This window comes from Rhinolophus ferrumequinum, chromosome 11, assembly GCF_004115265.2.
Source record: "Rhinolophus ferrumequinum isolate MPI-CBG mRhiFer1 chromosome 11, mRhiFer1_v1.p, whole genome shotgun sequence".
Lineage (NCBI taxonomy): Eukaryota > Metazoa > Chordata > Mammalia > Chiroptera > Rhinolophidae > Rhinolophus > Rhinolophus ferrumequinum.
This window is the reverse complement of record NC_046294.1, coordinates 25,741,902-25,759,410: the sequence shown is the minus strand read 5'-3', so window position 1 is coordinate 25,759,410 and position 17,509 is coordinate 25,741,902. Positions and strand designations below refer to the sequence as shown.

At 33.4% G+C, this 17,509-nt stretch overlaps 1 protein-coding gene across 1 annotated transcript in view; it reads left to right on the top strand.

The window, feature by feature from the left end:
* Positions 1–17,509, top strand: part of ELP4 (elongator acetyltransferase complex subunit 4) — a 213,802-nt gene that overhangs the window by 30,728 nt on the left and 165,565 nt on the right. The window contains exon 4 of the mRNA XM_033119874.1: positions 14,728–14,859. Within this exon, the coding sequence (XP_032975765.1) occupies positions 14,728–14,859 (132 nt within the window). The remainder of the gene's footprint in view (positions 1–14,727; positions 14,860–17,509) is intronic.

The window sequence follows — 17,509 nt, the reverse complement described above, 5'->3', positions numbered from 1 at the left end:
ATAGAATACAAAAATATCTCAGGTCTGTCTTGTTTTCCTTGTTCTGCCAAAATCGAGAGAGCTACAAAAATGACTTTAAAGAAATACCCCTGGATTGGCCAAGTATATTTTTGAACATTTTTTTTTTATTATACTCATCTCCAAAGTTGTAGTTTTAAAATGGTTCAGACAAAAGCAATACATCATGTTATAAATAATTTAAAATTATTTTCTGGCCCTTCTTTATCATTCCACTTTGCAAGCTTTATGCATATTCAATAACATAAAGCACACATTTCCCCCAACATTTTTACTTTTTCTAGCCTACATAATATTTATTGTATTGCCTATCAAAACTATTTTGTCACTGTCTATCTTTTGTCCATAGTATAAGTACAAATATTACAAGAGCCCTATGAAGGCAGAGCTATAATCAGTACATGTTCCCTTTATTTCTTTCTCAACATTTTACTTGGTCCGAAAATTATCAGGCTATCTATACCCTTTTCAGTACTTACATCTCTGAAGTGCCAGTTGGACCAGGAATTTGCTATTTGACCCCAGGGTTTCACTCTTCTTTTTCCCCCTCGCTACTTACGAGTATGAGAGCTTATTTAAAATTCTAAGTTCTCGCCTGGCAGCCACAGTTAGAGCTTCTTTGGCAAACTAAAAAGACTAAGAAAAAATATGCAAAAGCTCAGTACTGCTTCCAGTGACCTACATTTGTAGCCAGCTTTTAAAAGATGGCTGTGCCTTATTTTCCAAAAAGGAAATGAAAGATAAAAACATAAAGGAAAATAAACCCACTTCCCTGTCACTAGCTAGTGAGAACAATTTCTGATATAACATGAAAATAAATACACATTTAGCATTGATGTATGTGCTCAACCAACAAAAGAAAGGAATTTTGCATACAGAAAAGTAATCTAAGTCATATACCAAAAATGCCATAGCCTGTCATATTTATCCTCAAGAAGGTGAAATATATTTGGAATCTGATTTTAATTTCTATGTTGCTATTAATACTTAACTAGCTGTAGGACCTTGCACAAGTCATTTAACTTTTCGTATTAGTACAGTTGGGGATAACTGTCGTATTAGTTAAGATGGGGATAACATCCTATCTACCTTATTCCAGAGTTCCAAATTAAAAATCAAATATCTGAGGGTTTTGCTTTCTAAATCTGAAAGCACACTTATTCCACACCTCACATTTACTTTCAAAAATGTTGTTTTGAACTCATTAGTAAATGAATGGTTGTAAATACTTGATGGTTACTGTTGTGCTCAAAAGAAAAGTTAAAATGTTGGAACTTTATCATTCTTTGAAAATAAGCCACACAAAGGCAGAAATGGGAATATGCGAAACAGAGTTCATTTTTCTTCTGAATACAGAAGAAAGTATTTTACAGAAAAAGTATTCAGAAGAAAGTATTCAATCCTTTTGGGAGTGAAAAATAACTTGAAATTCTGAAAATCAAAGCCGTTAAAACTGAAAAGAAACACTTTTTCATCAGCTCCCCAAATTAACATATTACCCCATTAAAAAGGCAGCAAACCATCAAGGGTCATAGATTAAGCACACAGTCTGTGAAGATTTCTTATGTACAAAAGGATAACTTTTCTACATGAAAACCCCAAAGAAGACAGGGCTATCTCTCCTGCTAGTATTGGGGTGATTCTGTCTTTGGCCAGTGTTTCTTTCCTGAAATTTTAAGTTTTGTTCATCAGAAACTCACAGGCATTTGCAGAAAGTGGCCTTAGTTCACCACATCCGTCTTTTAATATTATGGAATATTAATGATCAGAGGCATTTGAAATGTGCTTATGATTTTTGTAAACTATTCTTACTGCAGTTTGTGTGTTTGTATATATGAGTGTGTGTAAAAGTCTGTGCTAGATTTCAAAAACAGTAGGTACTATTATACTGAAGACTTAAATTGGAAGTAGAAAATAGATGTAAGACTATGAAGTGAAACTTCTTAGCTTTGTATTTCTTAAAACAGATTATAACATATAGGGTGCTATAGAAATTAAAGAAAATCTATTTTCCAGTTGTCTCTAGTTCTCAGTATTCAATGAGCAGAAAGAGAATGTTTTGTTCTATTAACACCAAATGTACTACAAAATATAATCTTCAAGTTCAATAAAAATAAAGTGATATCCAATTTCATTTAGTACCCCAAATATTCTAAGGATTTTTGTTTGTGACGTTTTCCATAATGTGGGTTTATTTTGGGAAAATAAGTACGACATCTAACAAAAACAGTCACTTGTGTATTCCTGAGCTAGAGATTTAACTAGACCTTATATTTTAAAATGTTTTGGTTTTATCAAGTTATTAGAAAAATTTTTGTTTATATTCAATAATGACACTTAATACTTAAAGGAATTTTGTAGGAATTCTATACCAACATAAAAATCCTTCTATAACTCGAATAATTATTGCATAAACTGTTTGCTTAATATAGATTTTCATTCATCATGTTGTCTTAAAAACAGGTTAATATATACCCTTATACAGTAAACATTTACTAAAGGGAATTATTGCACATTATCTCACTAACTAAACCTGATAATACCTGTGATTAAGTGGAAAATTTAGCCCACTTTTTTAAAACATTTTACAAAATATATTGTAATGAATATATTTTCTATTACATGGACCACATTGTTCACCATGCATTATTTTTTCTGTAACTAGAGAGATAAAGATACACATAATATATGTATATATACACACTATATAGAGGGTGCCAAAAAAATGTGTACACTTTTTAAGAAGAAAAAAGCTATTAAAATTGTAATATTCAATATATACCAATAACAAAAGCTGAATACAAGTCATGTTTGACTTCTGCAATTACAAGAGGTGCTAAAAGTGATTACCATCAGCATCCAGACACTTCTGATTGGGCGAACTACTGCTTGAGCAACATGGACCAAAGTGTCCACTTGTCTACATTTTTTTTGGCACCCCCACTGTATGTATACATAACACATACAGACACATGCAGGAGTTCACGTATTTTTAACAATGGTCATTACCTATTAGTAGCTCTCTTCATTTTAACTATATTATCTCTGTGAGTATTAGTTTTATTGGTCATGCAGTTAGCACCGTATTAAACATTGACAGCATTTAATACCATATATGAACTTTGCTTTGTACAGGAGCCTAGAAAGGAAAACTCCCAATTTTTATGGTTGGAAATATTAATATATACCAACAGTGCATCCTTGTTTCTCTGTAAGTAGAAACATGGAATTTCTTATTTCAAGCTTTCTAAGAAATTCGTTGTGAAGTACACAGAGAATATTTTGAAGGAATATGTAATACAACTTTGGTATTTTGGTATATAAAATATATAAAGTTTGATACATAAAACTGAGGGAGATTGATAAAATTAATGTAGACCTCATGGAGACTTGTTCTTAACCTCTTGGAAGTTTTCATTTTTTACATAAGTGAGAAAATAATTATGGAATCTAATAATATCAGAATGCCAAGAAACTCAGTACATTTCTCTTTAAACTCCTTTTAAGTCAGTGCCATCAATATGCAGTCTTAAAATCATATGGCTGCTGTGGCCAAGACTTAAGGAGTGCTGTTTATGGTATTGGCAGGCATACTGCTATGACCTACATATGGAATTTAAATTTGCGTCTTCCTTATTTGCCTAACCTCCCTACTAGATTGCGGGAGGACTCAGGGATTAATTACATGTCTGAATTGTTTTGAGATCCTTCTATGACTGATGCTCTTAAAAATATGATGGTTTAGAATATAATATTTTACTATAGATTATGATTTGCATTTAATTGAAGGTAGTATTTTTTAAAGTTTTATTTTTACTTAGTGCAACTCTTTTCCCTTCATTTCTGAATAGTTCTAGCATAGACTTCCATTTCCTGAAGTTATCTTTCTCCTTCCCTCTCAGTCAAGAAAATTGACTCTGGGTGGTGAACACACAGTGTGATTTATGGATGATGTGATACAGAATTGCACAACTGAAATCTATGTAATTCTACTAACAATTGTCACCCCTATAAATTAAAAAATAAATAATAAAAAAAAAAAAAAAGAAAATTGAGAGATTTTCCAGTCTTCTAAACACTGGATTTACATATCTGGTTTACATATTAAATAGAAATATAATAAGGATCAATGGAAAAATATTGAGAATAGTGGTTTGATTTTCTATTTTTCAGATTCATGTAATTGATGTAATTGCAAAATTAAAAGCATCATCTTTGTCAGTAGCCGAACTTGGAAGTTTAGTTAAAATAATGTTTTTATACCAATTTCACCCTTTCTTGTAACATCAGCAATTTTTCCACCTTAATATTCAAGAAAAAAATCTGAAATTGCACTGTGTTCCCTAATCTATCCTGAATTTAGTTTGAAATACGGATGGAAATAAGTTAATTCACAAATTACTGATCTTAAAAATCTATGCGTTTTAGAAACGTTTTTGTGTAACATCAGCTCTACCCCCAGACTTCTGACTTACTCCATGCAATCAATCTACATTTCTGAATGCTTGTAACAATTAAGTCACCTCTCCCCCCATAGTTTTAAATATTTAAATGAAGATAATGTGAAGGACGTAATTTTAATATAGGGATATTCAGATTAGATATTTGGAGTACTTTGTATTTATATTATGATAATCAATAATATCTTCGCATTAGTTTCTCTTTCTAACTTTCAGAAAATAAAGGTCCCCCCCCAAAAAAAAACAAACAACTCAAAGTCACCAAAGCAATACACTTACTGATACAATATAATATACTTACTGATACATGGATAATGCTTAAGTAGTATTAATTATACAGTTACCAAAACCTGCGAGGTTCAAAAGATTTTATTTTTAAGAAGGATTTATCATGCTGCATGGATTATGTTGCTACATAATAGCTCAGTAGTACTTCTGCTGAATTGTAAAATAGCTTCGAAAGGAGTGTGATGCCCATCGTTGGTGTAATGCATTGGTAATTAAGAGGGTGGGAGGTTAAGCTTCATTAACTGCTGAGGGATTGTATCTTGGGTTTTATTATGCCCTAGAGAACATAAAAAGTGAGAAGGGTCAAACTGTTGGAGTCAGATTTTGCTTGTGCATCTGCCAAAACAAAGACCACAAAATGGTATAGCAGCAAGCCCAGAGTGGTATAAATTGAAAAGGGAAGAAATATATTACAGATAAATATATTTATCTTACGGACACGGATAAATGTTTCTGATTGAAAAATAGATATACTTACATCCGGGAGTAGATCTTGGTTTTGGAAGTTTGTAATAATTTGGCTTCATATAGGTGTTTTTAAGTAGAATAAATAGTTGGTTTTTGTCCAAAGATAGTGCCAATTTCTTATTCATGTTAGTTATCTAACCTGATTCATTTGATTAAAAGACAAATTTTATACTGTCCATCCTATCTTCTGTGTAGAATTTACGAAGCCTGCTTTTCATTTTTATTTGTTCCTGATACTTGCTACTAAATATATGGGAACTGTAAGTGCCACCTTGCAGAAAAGAACCAATAATCTGATATTCTTTGTTTTAGGAAACAGGGATATGGCCACCACATGATGTGTTCTTTGGTGCATTGGGTTAGAAATCAAAGACGGGGATCTTTCAAAAGTGTGAAGGAGGATCCAGATTTGTGATTGACCGCTGTAATAGTTGAATATTAAGGAGCTTATTCTTAGCATTCTCTTGAAATAGAAATTTTATCAAAACATTAATCAAATTTTAGATTAGTTACAGACATTGCAACAAATGGTAGGGATTATAGCAGTGATCACTCTGACAGGGCCAGTGAGTCACAGTGAGCAGGGTAGCTGATTGCATACTTCAAAACCATAGGGCTTACAAATATAACAACATACTAAATACAAACTTACATAATAAATTTCTGAATATTAGAAGACAAAAATACCAGAATGTTTCTTCTTTCTTTCCCAAAATATCTTTTCTTGGTATATCTTTAAATCGTTCCTTTTCACTTGGATTCTGAATAGCAGAACTGGAACCATTAAGACAGAATTTTCATGTAATGGATTTTTTTCTTTTTTTTTTTTTTTTTGTCAGAGAATTATATAGGATAATCTGACACTGTTGCTTTAGAATCGAGTTCTCTAATTCACAAAACTTAAAAACCACACTACTGGTGATTCTTACTTTGTGTGGACCAATTTTTTACTTTGTTACTTTCGTTCATACTTCTGGCTAAAAGAATGATAAAAATACTGAAGAGCAACCAAAAATTCACCTAGGTTTTAACTGTGTAAATTACTAGCATAATAATTATCTACACCATATGGGGATAAAAATTTGTTATATACAGAGGGGGCCAAAAAAAATGTATGCACATTTTAAGATAACATATCTTGAAATGTGTATAGGCACCCCAGGTATAGCTTCTATCAGCCAGAAAATAAAACAATAATTTTATTTTACACACATGTGAGAATGGCTGTCATCAAAAAGACAAGAGACAAAAGTTGGCGAGGATATGGAGAAAAGGGAACCCTTGTGCACTATTGGTGGGAATGTAAATTGGTGCAGCAACTATGGAAAACAATATGGAGGTTCCTCAAAATATTATAAAGAGAACTACCATATGATCCAGCAATTCTACCTCTCGGTGTATATCTAAAAGAAATGAAATCATTATCTCGAAGAGATACCTGCACCCTTATGTTCACTGCAGTCTGATTTACAATAGCCCAAGACAGGGAAACAACATAAGTGTCCATCAATGGATGGATAAAGAAAATGTGATATATATATACATATATGTCTTCATTTTATTACTAAGGCGTTACCGGTTTTTTATTTTTACACTTTCTACCTCCTTTCTTGATTCCATTTTTATACTGCTGAATTATATTTTCAAATAATTTTTTCAGAAAAGACTTGTGACAGGTAAGCTTTTGAAACACTATATGCTTTTTTACAAAGTGCCCATATTTTGTACTCACACTTAATAGGTAATTTTCCTGGATGGAGAATTCTAGGTTCAATATCAGTTTTCCTCATACTTAAAAGACATTGATCTTCTAAATTCCAGGGTTACGGAGTTGTCTGATACTAATCTATTTCATTTTCATTTGTAAGCAGTATATTTTCATCCTCTTTTAAAGCTTTTTGGCTTTTACCTTTATTCCTGGAATTGTGAAAGGGCATGTTAATGTTTTTATGGCTCTTTTTTCCTTTTAGCCACTGAATTCTTAGTACATATTTTCAATTTGAAAAACTATCTCATCAGCTCCATAAAATTTTTTCCTATTATTTCTTTGATTTTTAAAATTAAGTTTTAACAGTATACATTCTTCTTTCTAATTATTACAACATCACAAATAAAGTCACATGGCCCAAATTCCACTCATCCCCCTTCTCCCACCTTTAAAGAAGTTAACTACTGTTAGGAGATTGGTGTGAATTCTTCCAAACAAAAATATGCATATGTATACTATATGTAATGAGCCATTTTTGTTTTATGCATACAGTTTTTTCTCATTTGCTTTGTTAATACATATTTATATATAATAAAATTTACCAATTTTATGTACAATTCAGTGAGTTCTAGTAAATGTATATAGGTGTGTAACTACCAACCAAAATCATGACATGTTTCTGTCCCCTAAGAAATGTGCCTGTTTGCAGTCACTCTCCTCTGACTACTTCTTGGACACTGGCAGCCTCTCATCTACTTACAATCTCTATACTTTGCCTTTTCTAGAATTCCATATATATATATATATATATATATATATATATATATATATATATATATATATGGAATCATGCAGTATATAGTATTTTGTATCTGGCTTCTTTCACTTAACACAGTGCTTTTCAGATTAACCATGTTCCTATGTGTATCAGTAGAGTTTCTTCCTTTTACTGCTTTTACTAGCCATTCAGTAGTTGAATGACATTTGTGTTGTTTCCACTGTGATAATTAAATGAAGTTGCTTTGAACATCCATGTACATGTCTTTGTATGGGCATAGATTTCTATTTCTCTTGGGTAAACACCCAGAAGGAGAATTCCTGGGTCATATTGAAAGTGAATGTTCAATTTTTAAAGAAATTTCCAAAATCTTTTCTCAAGCAGCTGTACGATTTTGCATTCCCATTAGCAGCATGTAAGAATTCCAGGTACTTGTTTCCTTTTAAACATTTGGTGTTACCAGTTTTTAAATTTTTCTTGAACAATTCTAGTGCACATGTATCTCATTGTAGTTTTAATTAGCATTTTCCTAATCACTAATGATGTTGAACATCTTTTCATGTGTTTATTTGCCATCCCTATTATCTTTTGGTAAAGTGTTCGACTCTTGTTGATTTTTTTATTGGATTGTTTGTGTTTTTATCATTGAGTTGTAAGTGTTCTTTTCATATTCTGTATATAAATCCTCTATCAGATAGATGTTCAGCAAATATTTTGACCCACTCTATGGCTTGTCTCTTTGTTGTCTCAATGGTGTCTTTCAAGAGCATTATTTTTTACTTTTGTCTCAATTTTTTATTTTATATTTCATGCTATGTTTTTGTCCAATTTAAGAAACATTGAATAACCCGGGGGTCAGCAAACTTCCTTTAAAGGGCTAGACCGTAAATATTTTTGGCTTTGTAGGCCATATGGTTTTTGTTGTAACTAATCAGTTCTACTGTAACACTAAAGCAGCCATAGACTCTTCCTAAGCAAATGGGCATAACTGTATTCCAATAACAGGTAGCTGGTTGGATTTGACCTACAGGCCATGGTTTGCTGACCCCTGGAGTACCCCCAAAGCCACTAATATTTTCTCCTTTGTTGTTTTCTGAGAATTTGTTGTTATCCTTTCTCTATTGAACTGCCTTAAGCTATGTAGAAAACCCATTAAATATACAGGTGTTTTTCTCAACTTTCTTTTCTATTCCATTGAACCATATATCTATCTTACATGGACTTCATTTTTCTGTTTTTATAATTACTTGAAATCGGTATTTTTAAGTTCCCCAACTTTCTTCTTTGGCAAACTTGTGTTGATTATTATGGGCTTCTACATTTCCATATAAATTTTAGATTCATCTTGTCAGTGTATATGAAAAAATTTGCTAGAATTGTTCTTTTTCTTCCCTATTTTTCCCCTCTGTTCTTTGTTTTTAATAACCTCTATTACTCTCTTAAAATTAATCTATGGTCTACTCTTGTTATTCCCTCGCTATATTATCATGAATTCATTCCCTTTTGGTCATGGTACTGTTATTTCAATGAAAATTGTGTTCGTAATGAATTAGTTTGTAATCCCTGCTAAGATGAATTATACTTTTTATTTCTACCAAGTAAATATTTATTGAATATCCAAATGTACAAGTTACTACTTTAAGCCAAAGGAACAGCAATAGTTAAAGACTTGGAACTAGAAATCTTAGGACTTCCTGAGTAAGCACATATTGTCCACTTTGTAAGAGAATAGTGTGAAATAAAGTTCAAAGGGTAGTCACATTATTTTTCTTGTGAGTTATTTAAAGAGTTAACTAAGAGTGCTATGGATACATCCTGCCAGGAGCCAGGAAAGAGAATTAACTAATCTTGCATGAATGAGAAAATAACTATAGAGAAAGTAAAGAGGAGGAGGAGCTGAGAGAAGAGGAGAAAACAGAATGAAAGACGATAACCTGATTTATATACTTTGAGTTTGACATGCAGTTGAACATTCAGGTAGAATATAGACAGAATATCCAGAAGGCAGTTAAACATCTAGGCCCAGAAATTGGGAAATGATTAGAAATAGTGATTTGCTAGCCATCATTTCTTTCTCCATGAAACATTACCTGAATGCCTCCTATGTGCCAGAAACTGTTATAGACTGTGCCCCCCCAAAAAAAATTTCATGTCCTTCTTGTATGCAAAATGCATTTTTTTCCAGCCCACTAGCTCCAAAAGTCTTAACTCATTCCATCACCAACTCTAAAGTCTCATCTAGTTCTCATCTAAACCAGATATGGATGAGACTTGAGGTATGATCCAGCCTTAGGCAAAATTCCTGTCCTGCTGTGAACCTGGGAGTCTGTGAAACCAGACAAGGTATGTGCTTCCAAGTACAATGGTGGGACAGGCAGAGGATAGACATGCCCATTCCAAACGGGAGAAAGCGGAAGGAAGGAAGAGGTTATGGCAAGTCCAAAATTTAGCAAGGCAAGTTCCATTGGGTCTTAAATTGCATGAGTAAACTTCTTTTGTTCAATGCTCTGCCTTCTAGGCCCTCCGTAGTGTCAGCATCATGCCCCTTGGCTGGGCAGGGCACCCCCTACATGGCTCTGCTGAGTCCCACCCTTTGAAAATAAGGTGGAGACAGCCTTGCCTCCTGTGCCTGTGAACTCTGGGCCTGTGGTGGGAATGGCAGCTCTCATGATCCCTGAATCACACACAGTTGGAGTCTTTCTTCCCTTTTCTTGCAGGTTAGCTCATTTTGAAGCCTCACACACAGTTGGAGTCTTTCTTCCCTTTTCTTGCAGGTTAGCTCATTTTGAAGCCAAATTGCTCAATGACAAGTCCTATAACATCCAAGAAGTTTAATAGCCTTCCTTAATTCCATCCTTCCTTGTCTGTTCCCTTTAGTTCAAACTATACCAATCGTGTCTCTACTGGTGTAATTCCAACTCTATTCTCGCTTCTGCAGAGATGGCTGATTAAGTCCATGTGCCACACCCATGATCTCTTTTATCAAATGGTTGTTCAGCCATGCCCTCACTGTTCTCTTCAGAACAAGTGTTTTCATTTTTTGCCATATGGATAGGCTGAGATTTTTTCCCATCAAGTTCTGGTTCCGTTTTGCTTAACAATTCCTTCTTTAATTCATTTCTCCCCTTTTGCATTTTACTATAAGCACTAGGGAGGAATTAAGCCACTCCTTCAAAACTCTGCTTGGAAATCTCCTCGGCTAAAAATCAAATTTCATTGCTCCCAAGCAGTGAAACACTAGAAGTGAAACACTAGAAGCTTCCACAAAACACTAGAACACAGTTCTGCCAAGTTCTTTGCCACTTTATTACAAGGATTGCCTTTCCTCCAAGTGTCCAATAGTATGTTCCTTATTTCCACCTTGACTTACTAGAATCTCCCTTGACATCTCTATTTCTAACTTGTGTCTCAAAACTCTTCCAGCCTCTACCATTATCCAATTCCAAAGCCCCTTCCACATATTTAGGTATTTGTTAACAGCTCTGTGCGTTTTTTGGTACCAAAATCTGTCTTGGTCAGCTTGGGCTGCTATAACAAAATACCATCAACTGGGTGGCTTGAGCAACAAAAATGTATTTTCTCACAGTTCTGGAGGCTTAGAAGTCTAACATCAAGATGCCGGCCAATGTAGCTCCTGATGAGGACTCTTCCTGGCTTGTTGATTGCGCTTACATGTTTAAGCATCCTCTCCCTAGAATCCTCTGTCCTGGTACTCCAAATGGACTGCTTGTTCTCTAGGCAGTCTGCACAGTTGTTGTGCTGGCACTTCCCTTCATCATTCCAGCATTTGCCCTGCTCCTGCTCTTGGTGGAGCACATCCTCTAGTAACTTGAGAGTGGATAGAGATGGAGGGTAGGTGTGAGGTAGTAGAGATTATTTTTAAACTTTACATGTCTGAAAATGTTTTCATTCCACCTTCATTTTTAACATTAGTTTGATTAAATACTGAATACTAGGCTGGAAATAACTTTCTCTCCAAAAAGTTCCGTGTCGCTGTTACAAAGTTTGATGACATTCATACCCCTGGTCTGTTGTTTTACCCAACCCACGGAAGCTTTTCAGAGGCTTTATTTTTTCCCTGTTTTCACGAAATGTTAGAATTATGGCGTTGGTGTATGTATATTTTCATTTATAGTTTGAGTACACAGTAGGATTTTAAATCTAAAATCTCCTGTTTTTCATTTCTGGAAATTTCTCTTAGATTATTTCTTTGATTAGTCAAGGTACTGGACTAATCCTCTAAATACTTTCTTCTCTCTCTCATTTTCTGTCTCTCTAAGAGGCAGTGCAGCATAATGGTTAAGAGACTGAATGATAGCGCAGGACTGACCTTCAACAAGTTAGTTAGTCTTTGTACTCCAATGTCTTCATCTATAAAATGGGTTTAATAATAGTACTTCCTTCTTAAGACAATTTTAAAGATTAAACTTGTTAATTGTATAAAGGGCTTAGAATAGTGCCTGGCAGTTGGAAAGCACTTTAAAACATGTTAGCTACTGTGACTTTTTTTTCGTTATCATTGCCATCATCATCATCATCATTGTTCTTTTGTTCTGAGAGATTTGACCAACTTGATCTTCTAGTGCTAATGGTCAATTATTTTCAAATCTGCTATTATTAATTTCTAGAAAGTCAGATTTTTTTTCTGATTGTTTTCTTTTACTGAAGTATTTTATTTTTTTATACACCATCTCATATAGTAAATATTGCTTTGTTATTCTTTTTGAAGTTTTTATCTGTTTCTGGCATTGTTTCGGTTTCCTGCTTGTTTGTTTTGGTCTTTGAATTCTTTAGTCGATGCTTTTCTCAAATACCTGCTAATTCTTGTCTGTCCTTTGATATTGAAGAGTGAGGGACTGGAAAACTAACTGGAAATGCTGTGTATTTGGACACGTAACTTGTGGTTGGGCAGAATTATTGTAAACTTAACTAGTGGTGTCTCTCTGAAGGTCTTTCTCTCTTAATTTTGACCATTTCCCCAGGGAGGAATCCTCTGTAGTCTCCTAATCTCCTGCCTCTTCTGTTTAAGGATGGCTTCTGGCCTTCTGAGAGCCTAGCAGTGGGAGCCAACTGTGTCTGTGTGTATGGGAAAAGGAAGTTGTCTCACCCTGCTGTCTGAAGACTTTCAATGAGTTACCCTGTCTCACCCCTGCCCTCTACAGTGCTCCTACTTCCAAAGTTTGTCTGATTTGACCTCTCCGTTTCTTTTGCACAGTGGGGGAGGAGTAGCATCCTGGCTCTTAAGGGGAAATAGAGGACCTGGGGGCCTTTTAGAGATTTTCTACCGGTTTTCCTTGTTTTGCACAAGAGTGTTGCTCCTTGCTGCTGAAGTTACTGGTTTGTTTTTCAGCTATGCCAGTTGTTGAGATTTGTTAAAGCCAAGTGGTAGAAACTGGGGTGTTTATTATATTATTCTCTGTTCTTTTCTATGTGTTTATATAGCTCATAAAACATTTCAGATGCAAAGGATTTGTATTTATTAACAACAGTGTTTATTGTAGCATTCTTTGGACTGCAAACAACCTAAAGGTCCAACAGTCGGGAAATGATCAACTTAATTTTAATTAAGCTATAGAGTATAATATTGTGCAGCCGTTGAAAATCTTATTTTTGAAATATGCTTAAATGTGGGATATCACAATATTGTACATTGTCTTCTCTGGAATCAGGTAAGAGTTGTTTAGTAATACAGGTTTTTGTTGAATGCTTAACATGCAGCAGGTGCCATTCTCTGCATTTCACATTTTTAATTCATTTATTACTTACAACCACCACCCAGTGAAGTGGCTTTTTCCTCCATTTTTCAGATGATAAATGGAGACATGGAGAGGTCCAATAGGTGGTCAACGTAACCACAGACAAAGCTACTAGTGTATAAAGTCAAGATTTGGACACAAACAATTTAGTTGCAAAATTCAAACTCATAAACATTATGCTGTATTGTACTATATGCCTCACAAATATTTATTTGCATTGGAAAAATAAGTTACTTTATATTTTTAAGATACTAGTGGTTTGCTAGGAGTGATGGATTCAGAGCTAATATGATATAACTAGTTTCTAATACTGGCATAAATTAAAGTGTGAATCTTTTTGGAGGTCTTTTAGGAGATGACTAAAATATATAATGATTAATGTATTTTCCACCTGATTAGTTGACATGAGTCTAAGCATAAATAAATTTGATCTTGAAAAGTAAAAGTGGCAATTTAGATTGCTAATGACACAGCACAAAGTTATCTTTATGATTCTGGCTAATAAAAAATACAATTACTGCATGTGCTTTCCTTCTCCAAGAAACTTGTATACTTTTCTCTTTGCATTATTTCTATGGTACTTTTTTACAAAAAAATAAATAAAAATAAATGTTTCTCATGTTTTTTTGTAGTCACTCAGTAGGTCAGCTTCCAAAATAGAAAAATGTAAAATTGGAATTCATTGTCTCTTCATTTAATCAGAGATTTTAAATTCAGTTTTTTTTAAAAGAAGAGGCACAAGTTTGCAAAACTAATGTTTGATATGGGCAAAATAAATGTTTTTATTCTTAGTTCTTATTCACCCATTATTTTGGTGAATGAGTTTTTTGAATTCTAGAATTACAAACCAGTAAACAGATTGCACACATGCTTTATTTTTACCTTGTGGCAAACATAACAATAATTACATGTAATACGTAAATGCTAGTTCTAGATTTTGCTTTAAGTGTATAAACTTAAAATATAAGCACAGCCTCTTGTTGCAATAGCAGTTGATTTGTGTTAGTGTAAAAATTGGAATATATTTTTAAAATTCTAGTTCAATGCCAGAAATTTAAACTGCACATTTATTACATTTACCCCTTTTCTCTGTTTTAAATGTCTGCTAGTCATGGCTTTATGTGTAAACCAATTTTAAAACATCTATTTTAATACATTGGAAAGTTCTAATATCACTAATATTATCACTTAAGAAAATTGTCATATTTTTTTACCACACATGCTCAATAATGTATCATTCTGTTTTCTTAGGAACTTCCTGCACCATTACTTGATGATAATTGTAAAAAAGAATTTGATGAAGAAATATATAATGATAAAACACCAGAATCTAACATTAAGATGAAAATAGCATGGCGTTACCAGTTATTACCCAAGATGGAGGCAAGTCAACGTACAAATTATTTCTAAAATTCGCAAATGTATTTGTTTTCATTTTATGGAAGCTCTTACTGCAGACATCTTGTTCTCTAAATCTAATACGATGTGTATTTATTTAAATGACCAAATGTTTCATTTCCAGAGGATTTAATCAAGATGATATATTTCTTAAAAATAAAATTATAGCAAGTGGTTTGTTTGTGTTTTTTTTAACCAAAATAGATTATTTCATTTTTTTCTATAATCTCCATATAGAATTTTATTCTAGAGTTGCAAGCCAGAGTAAGTAAGTAAATTAACAAAGCCATTTCTCTCCAGCACGGTTACCTCTAACTAGTCAATGTAAGTGGTTGTTCTTTGTAATTACTGTTTTTATTCCTGTACATTTTCAACCATTATACTTTCAAACTCAGGTATCTGGTAACCTGACCTATCCAGGATTGACTAAGAGATAGGAAGTTAGGGGAGATTTTCTGAGAAGTCAGAACTGATGTCAGTAAGTCTGCCCACTAAAGTTCGTGAACACTGCTCCTGGGGACGGCTCTGTTCATTTATTAGCTCCCTTGTTTGTTTGTTTGCTTCATTCATTTTTCAGAGCACTCTAAAGTCTTAACCAGACATTATCATACTGATAGAAAGATAAATTCCCACAGTCCACCCTCTAGTCTGTCACGTGGACGTCAGTGTTACTTTTCCCAAGGACAGAAATACAATTACAACACTGTTTAACTGCAAAATGCCCATTTTGGCTTCCTATTTCTACTACCTCCTGCTAAATGCACGGCAGACTCTCTCAGTCGCGGTACCCTCCTGTCAAGCCTAGACACAGCCTTAGAATTCTCTGTCGAGTGTTTGGGTGGTCACACCAATTAATGAGAGTTAGTGGTACATGAGATGAAACCTGTTTGCCACTATAAGGCTGCAATATGAAATACATTTCTCAAGATTCTATATAAGATCTATACAATTTAATTCAAGCCTACCCTTTTAGTCTCCTCCGCGTGTGTGGATATAAAACACTATATTCACCCATCCAGTGAGAATTGCTCCTCATGAACTGCTTGTACTTCTGCTGATAATACTTTTCACTTTCTTATTCACCAACTCATCCTTCTTCAAGTGCAAACGTTACTACACGTAATTATCTAGTTTTTTATTTTTGTTTTCATAGCACTTCATGTATTTTAAAGTATTTCTATATATTGTTTTATAATTGTTACTATAACTCTTTTCCACTAGATAGAATTCTCTATGAAGGCAGACAGCTTATTTTATTTTCTCTTTTTCTTTAGCACCAATGTTAATGCCCATATACTCAATAAATAGTGAGTGGTAAATGTATTTATGCATTCACTCAGCAGATTATTGATTAAGCATCAACTGTGTACCAAATATAAAATACGTTATAACAGGTACATACTAAGCAATGGTAAATTGTTCTAATTTAGATGGGAGCGCTATTTGAAGAATATGATTTTTAAGCGGTGGTTTAAATGTAAACAAACTACAAACTGGAGAGAGGATATTTACAACTCATAGAATAAGGAATAAATTTCCATATATGAAGAACTTCTAAAATGAATAAGGAATAGTCTACCAACCCAATTTTTAAAATGGGAAAAAATATGAAAAGGAAATTCAGATGGCTGTTAAACATACGAAATAGATGCTCAATTTCAGTTACAATAAGAGAAATACAAATTGAAACTACACTGATCTGCTATTTTTTCATATTAGACTGTCAATATAAAATGTTTGGTAACATTAAATTAGCAAGGGTATGGGAGACTGGTGTTCTCATACATTGCTGGTGGAAATTTAAGTAGGTACAACTTCTGTGAAGGTTTATTTGGCAGTATCCTTCAGAATTACAAAAACATATACCCTTTGATCCTTTTGGAAGTTTACATGATAAATATATTTACTCAGATGTAAAATAAAATACTATATATGAGCTATTTAAGCAGCATATTTTTTAATAGCAAATGATTGGAAATAACTACCCGTCAATAAGCAACTAGTTAAATAAATACTGGTATATGTGTATAGTAGAATACCATACATTTGTATTAAAAACATAATAGGAAGCTCTGTGTAATCAGTAGTTGTTGCAGGCATAGCCTAGGTTGGATCTGACCGAGATCTGGGTACAAGACTCCAGAATAAGTGTAGTTATTCTGTTTAGGAAAATGTGAGTTAAGTGATAGAGTTTAAAACAAAGAATGCAGAACTAGCACTTGAATACCCTAATGGCAAAGAATTTTGTATCTTTGATTTGGCAGATTCATTTAAGCAAACAGTGACTCTTTTGTAAAGAGTGACTGTATTCTAATTTTTCTACTGGTATGTTCTAATAGAGTTAATAAAAACATAAACTCTATGTTAAATGTGGCTTTTTTTTTAAAGACAATATACCAATCCAATTTTAGATTATATAAGTCATTTGTGTCTTCCATTTCCTTTATTTTTACTCTTACCTAGCTAGGTTTTGGTCTTTTCATTGGTTGTTAGCATTCTTCAAGTGAAATTGTCAGTGAAAATGCAAATGACTGAAACTTCAAGCAATTTTTCTTATGGCTTGTTATAAAATCTGTTTAAAGTTAGAAAGTTCTTTGTTTCTTTATAATTCATTTTTTCTTTTTATAGCTATAGA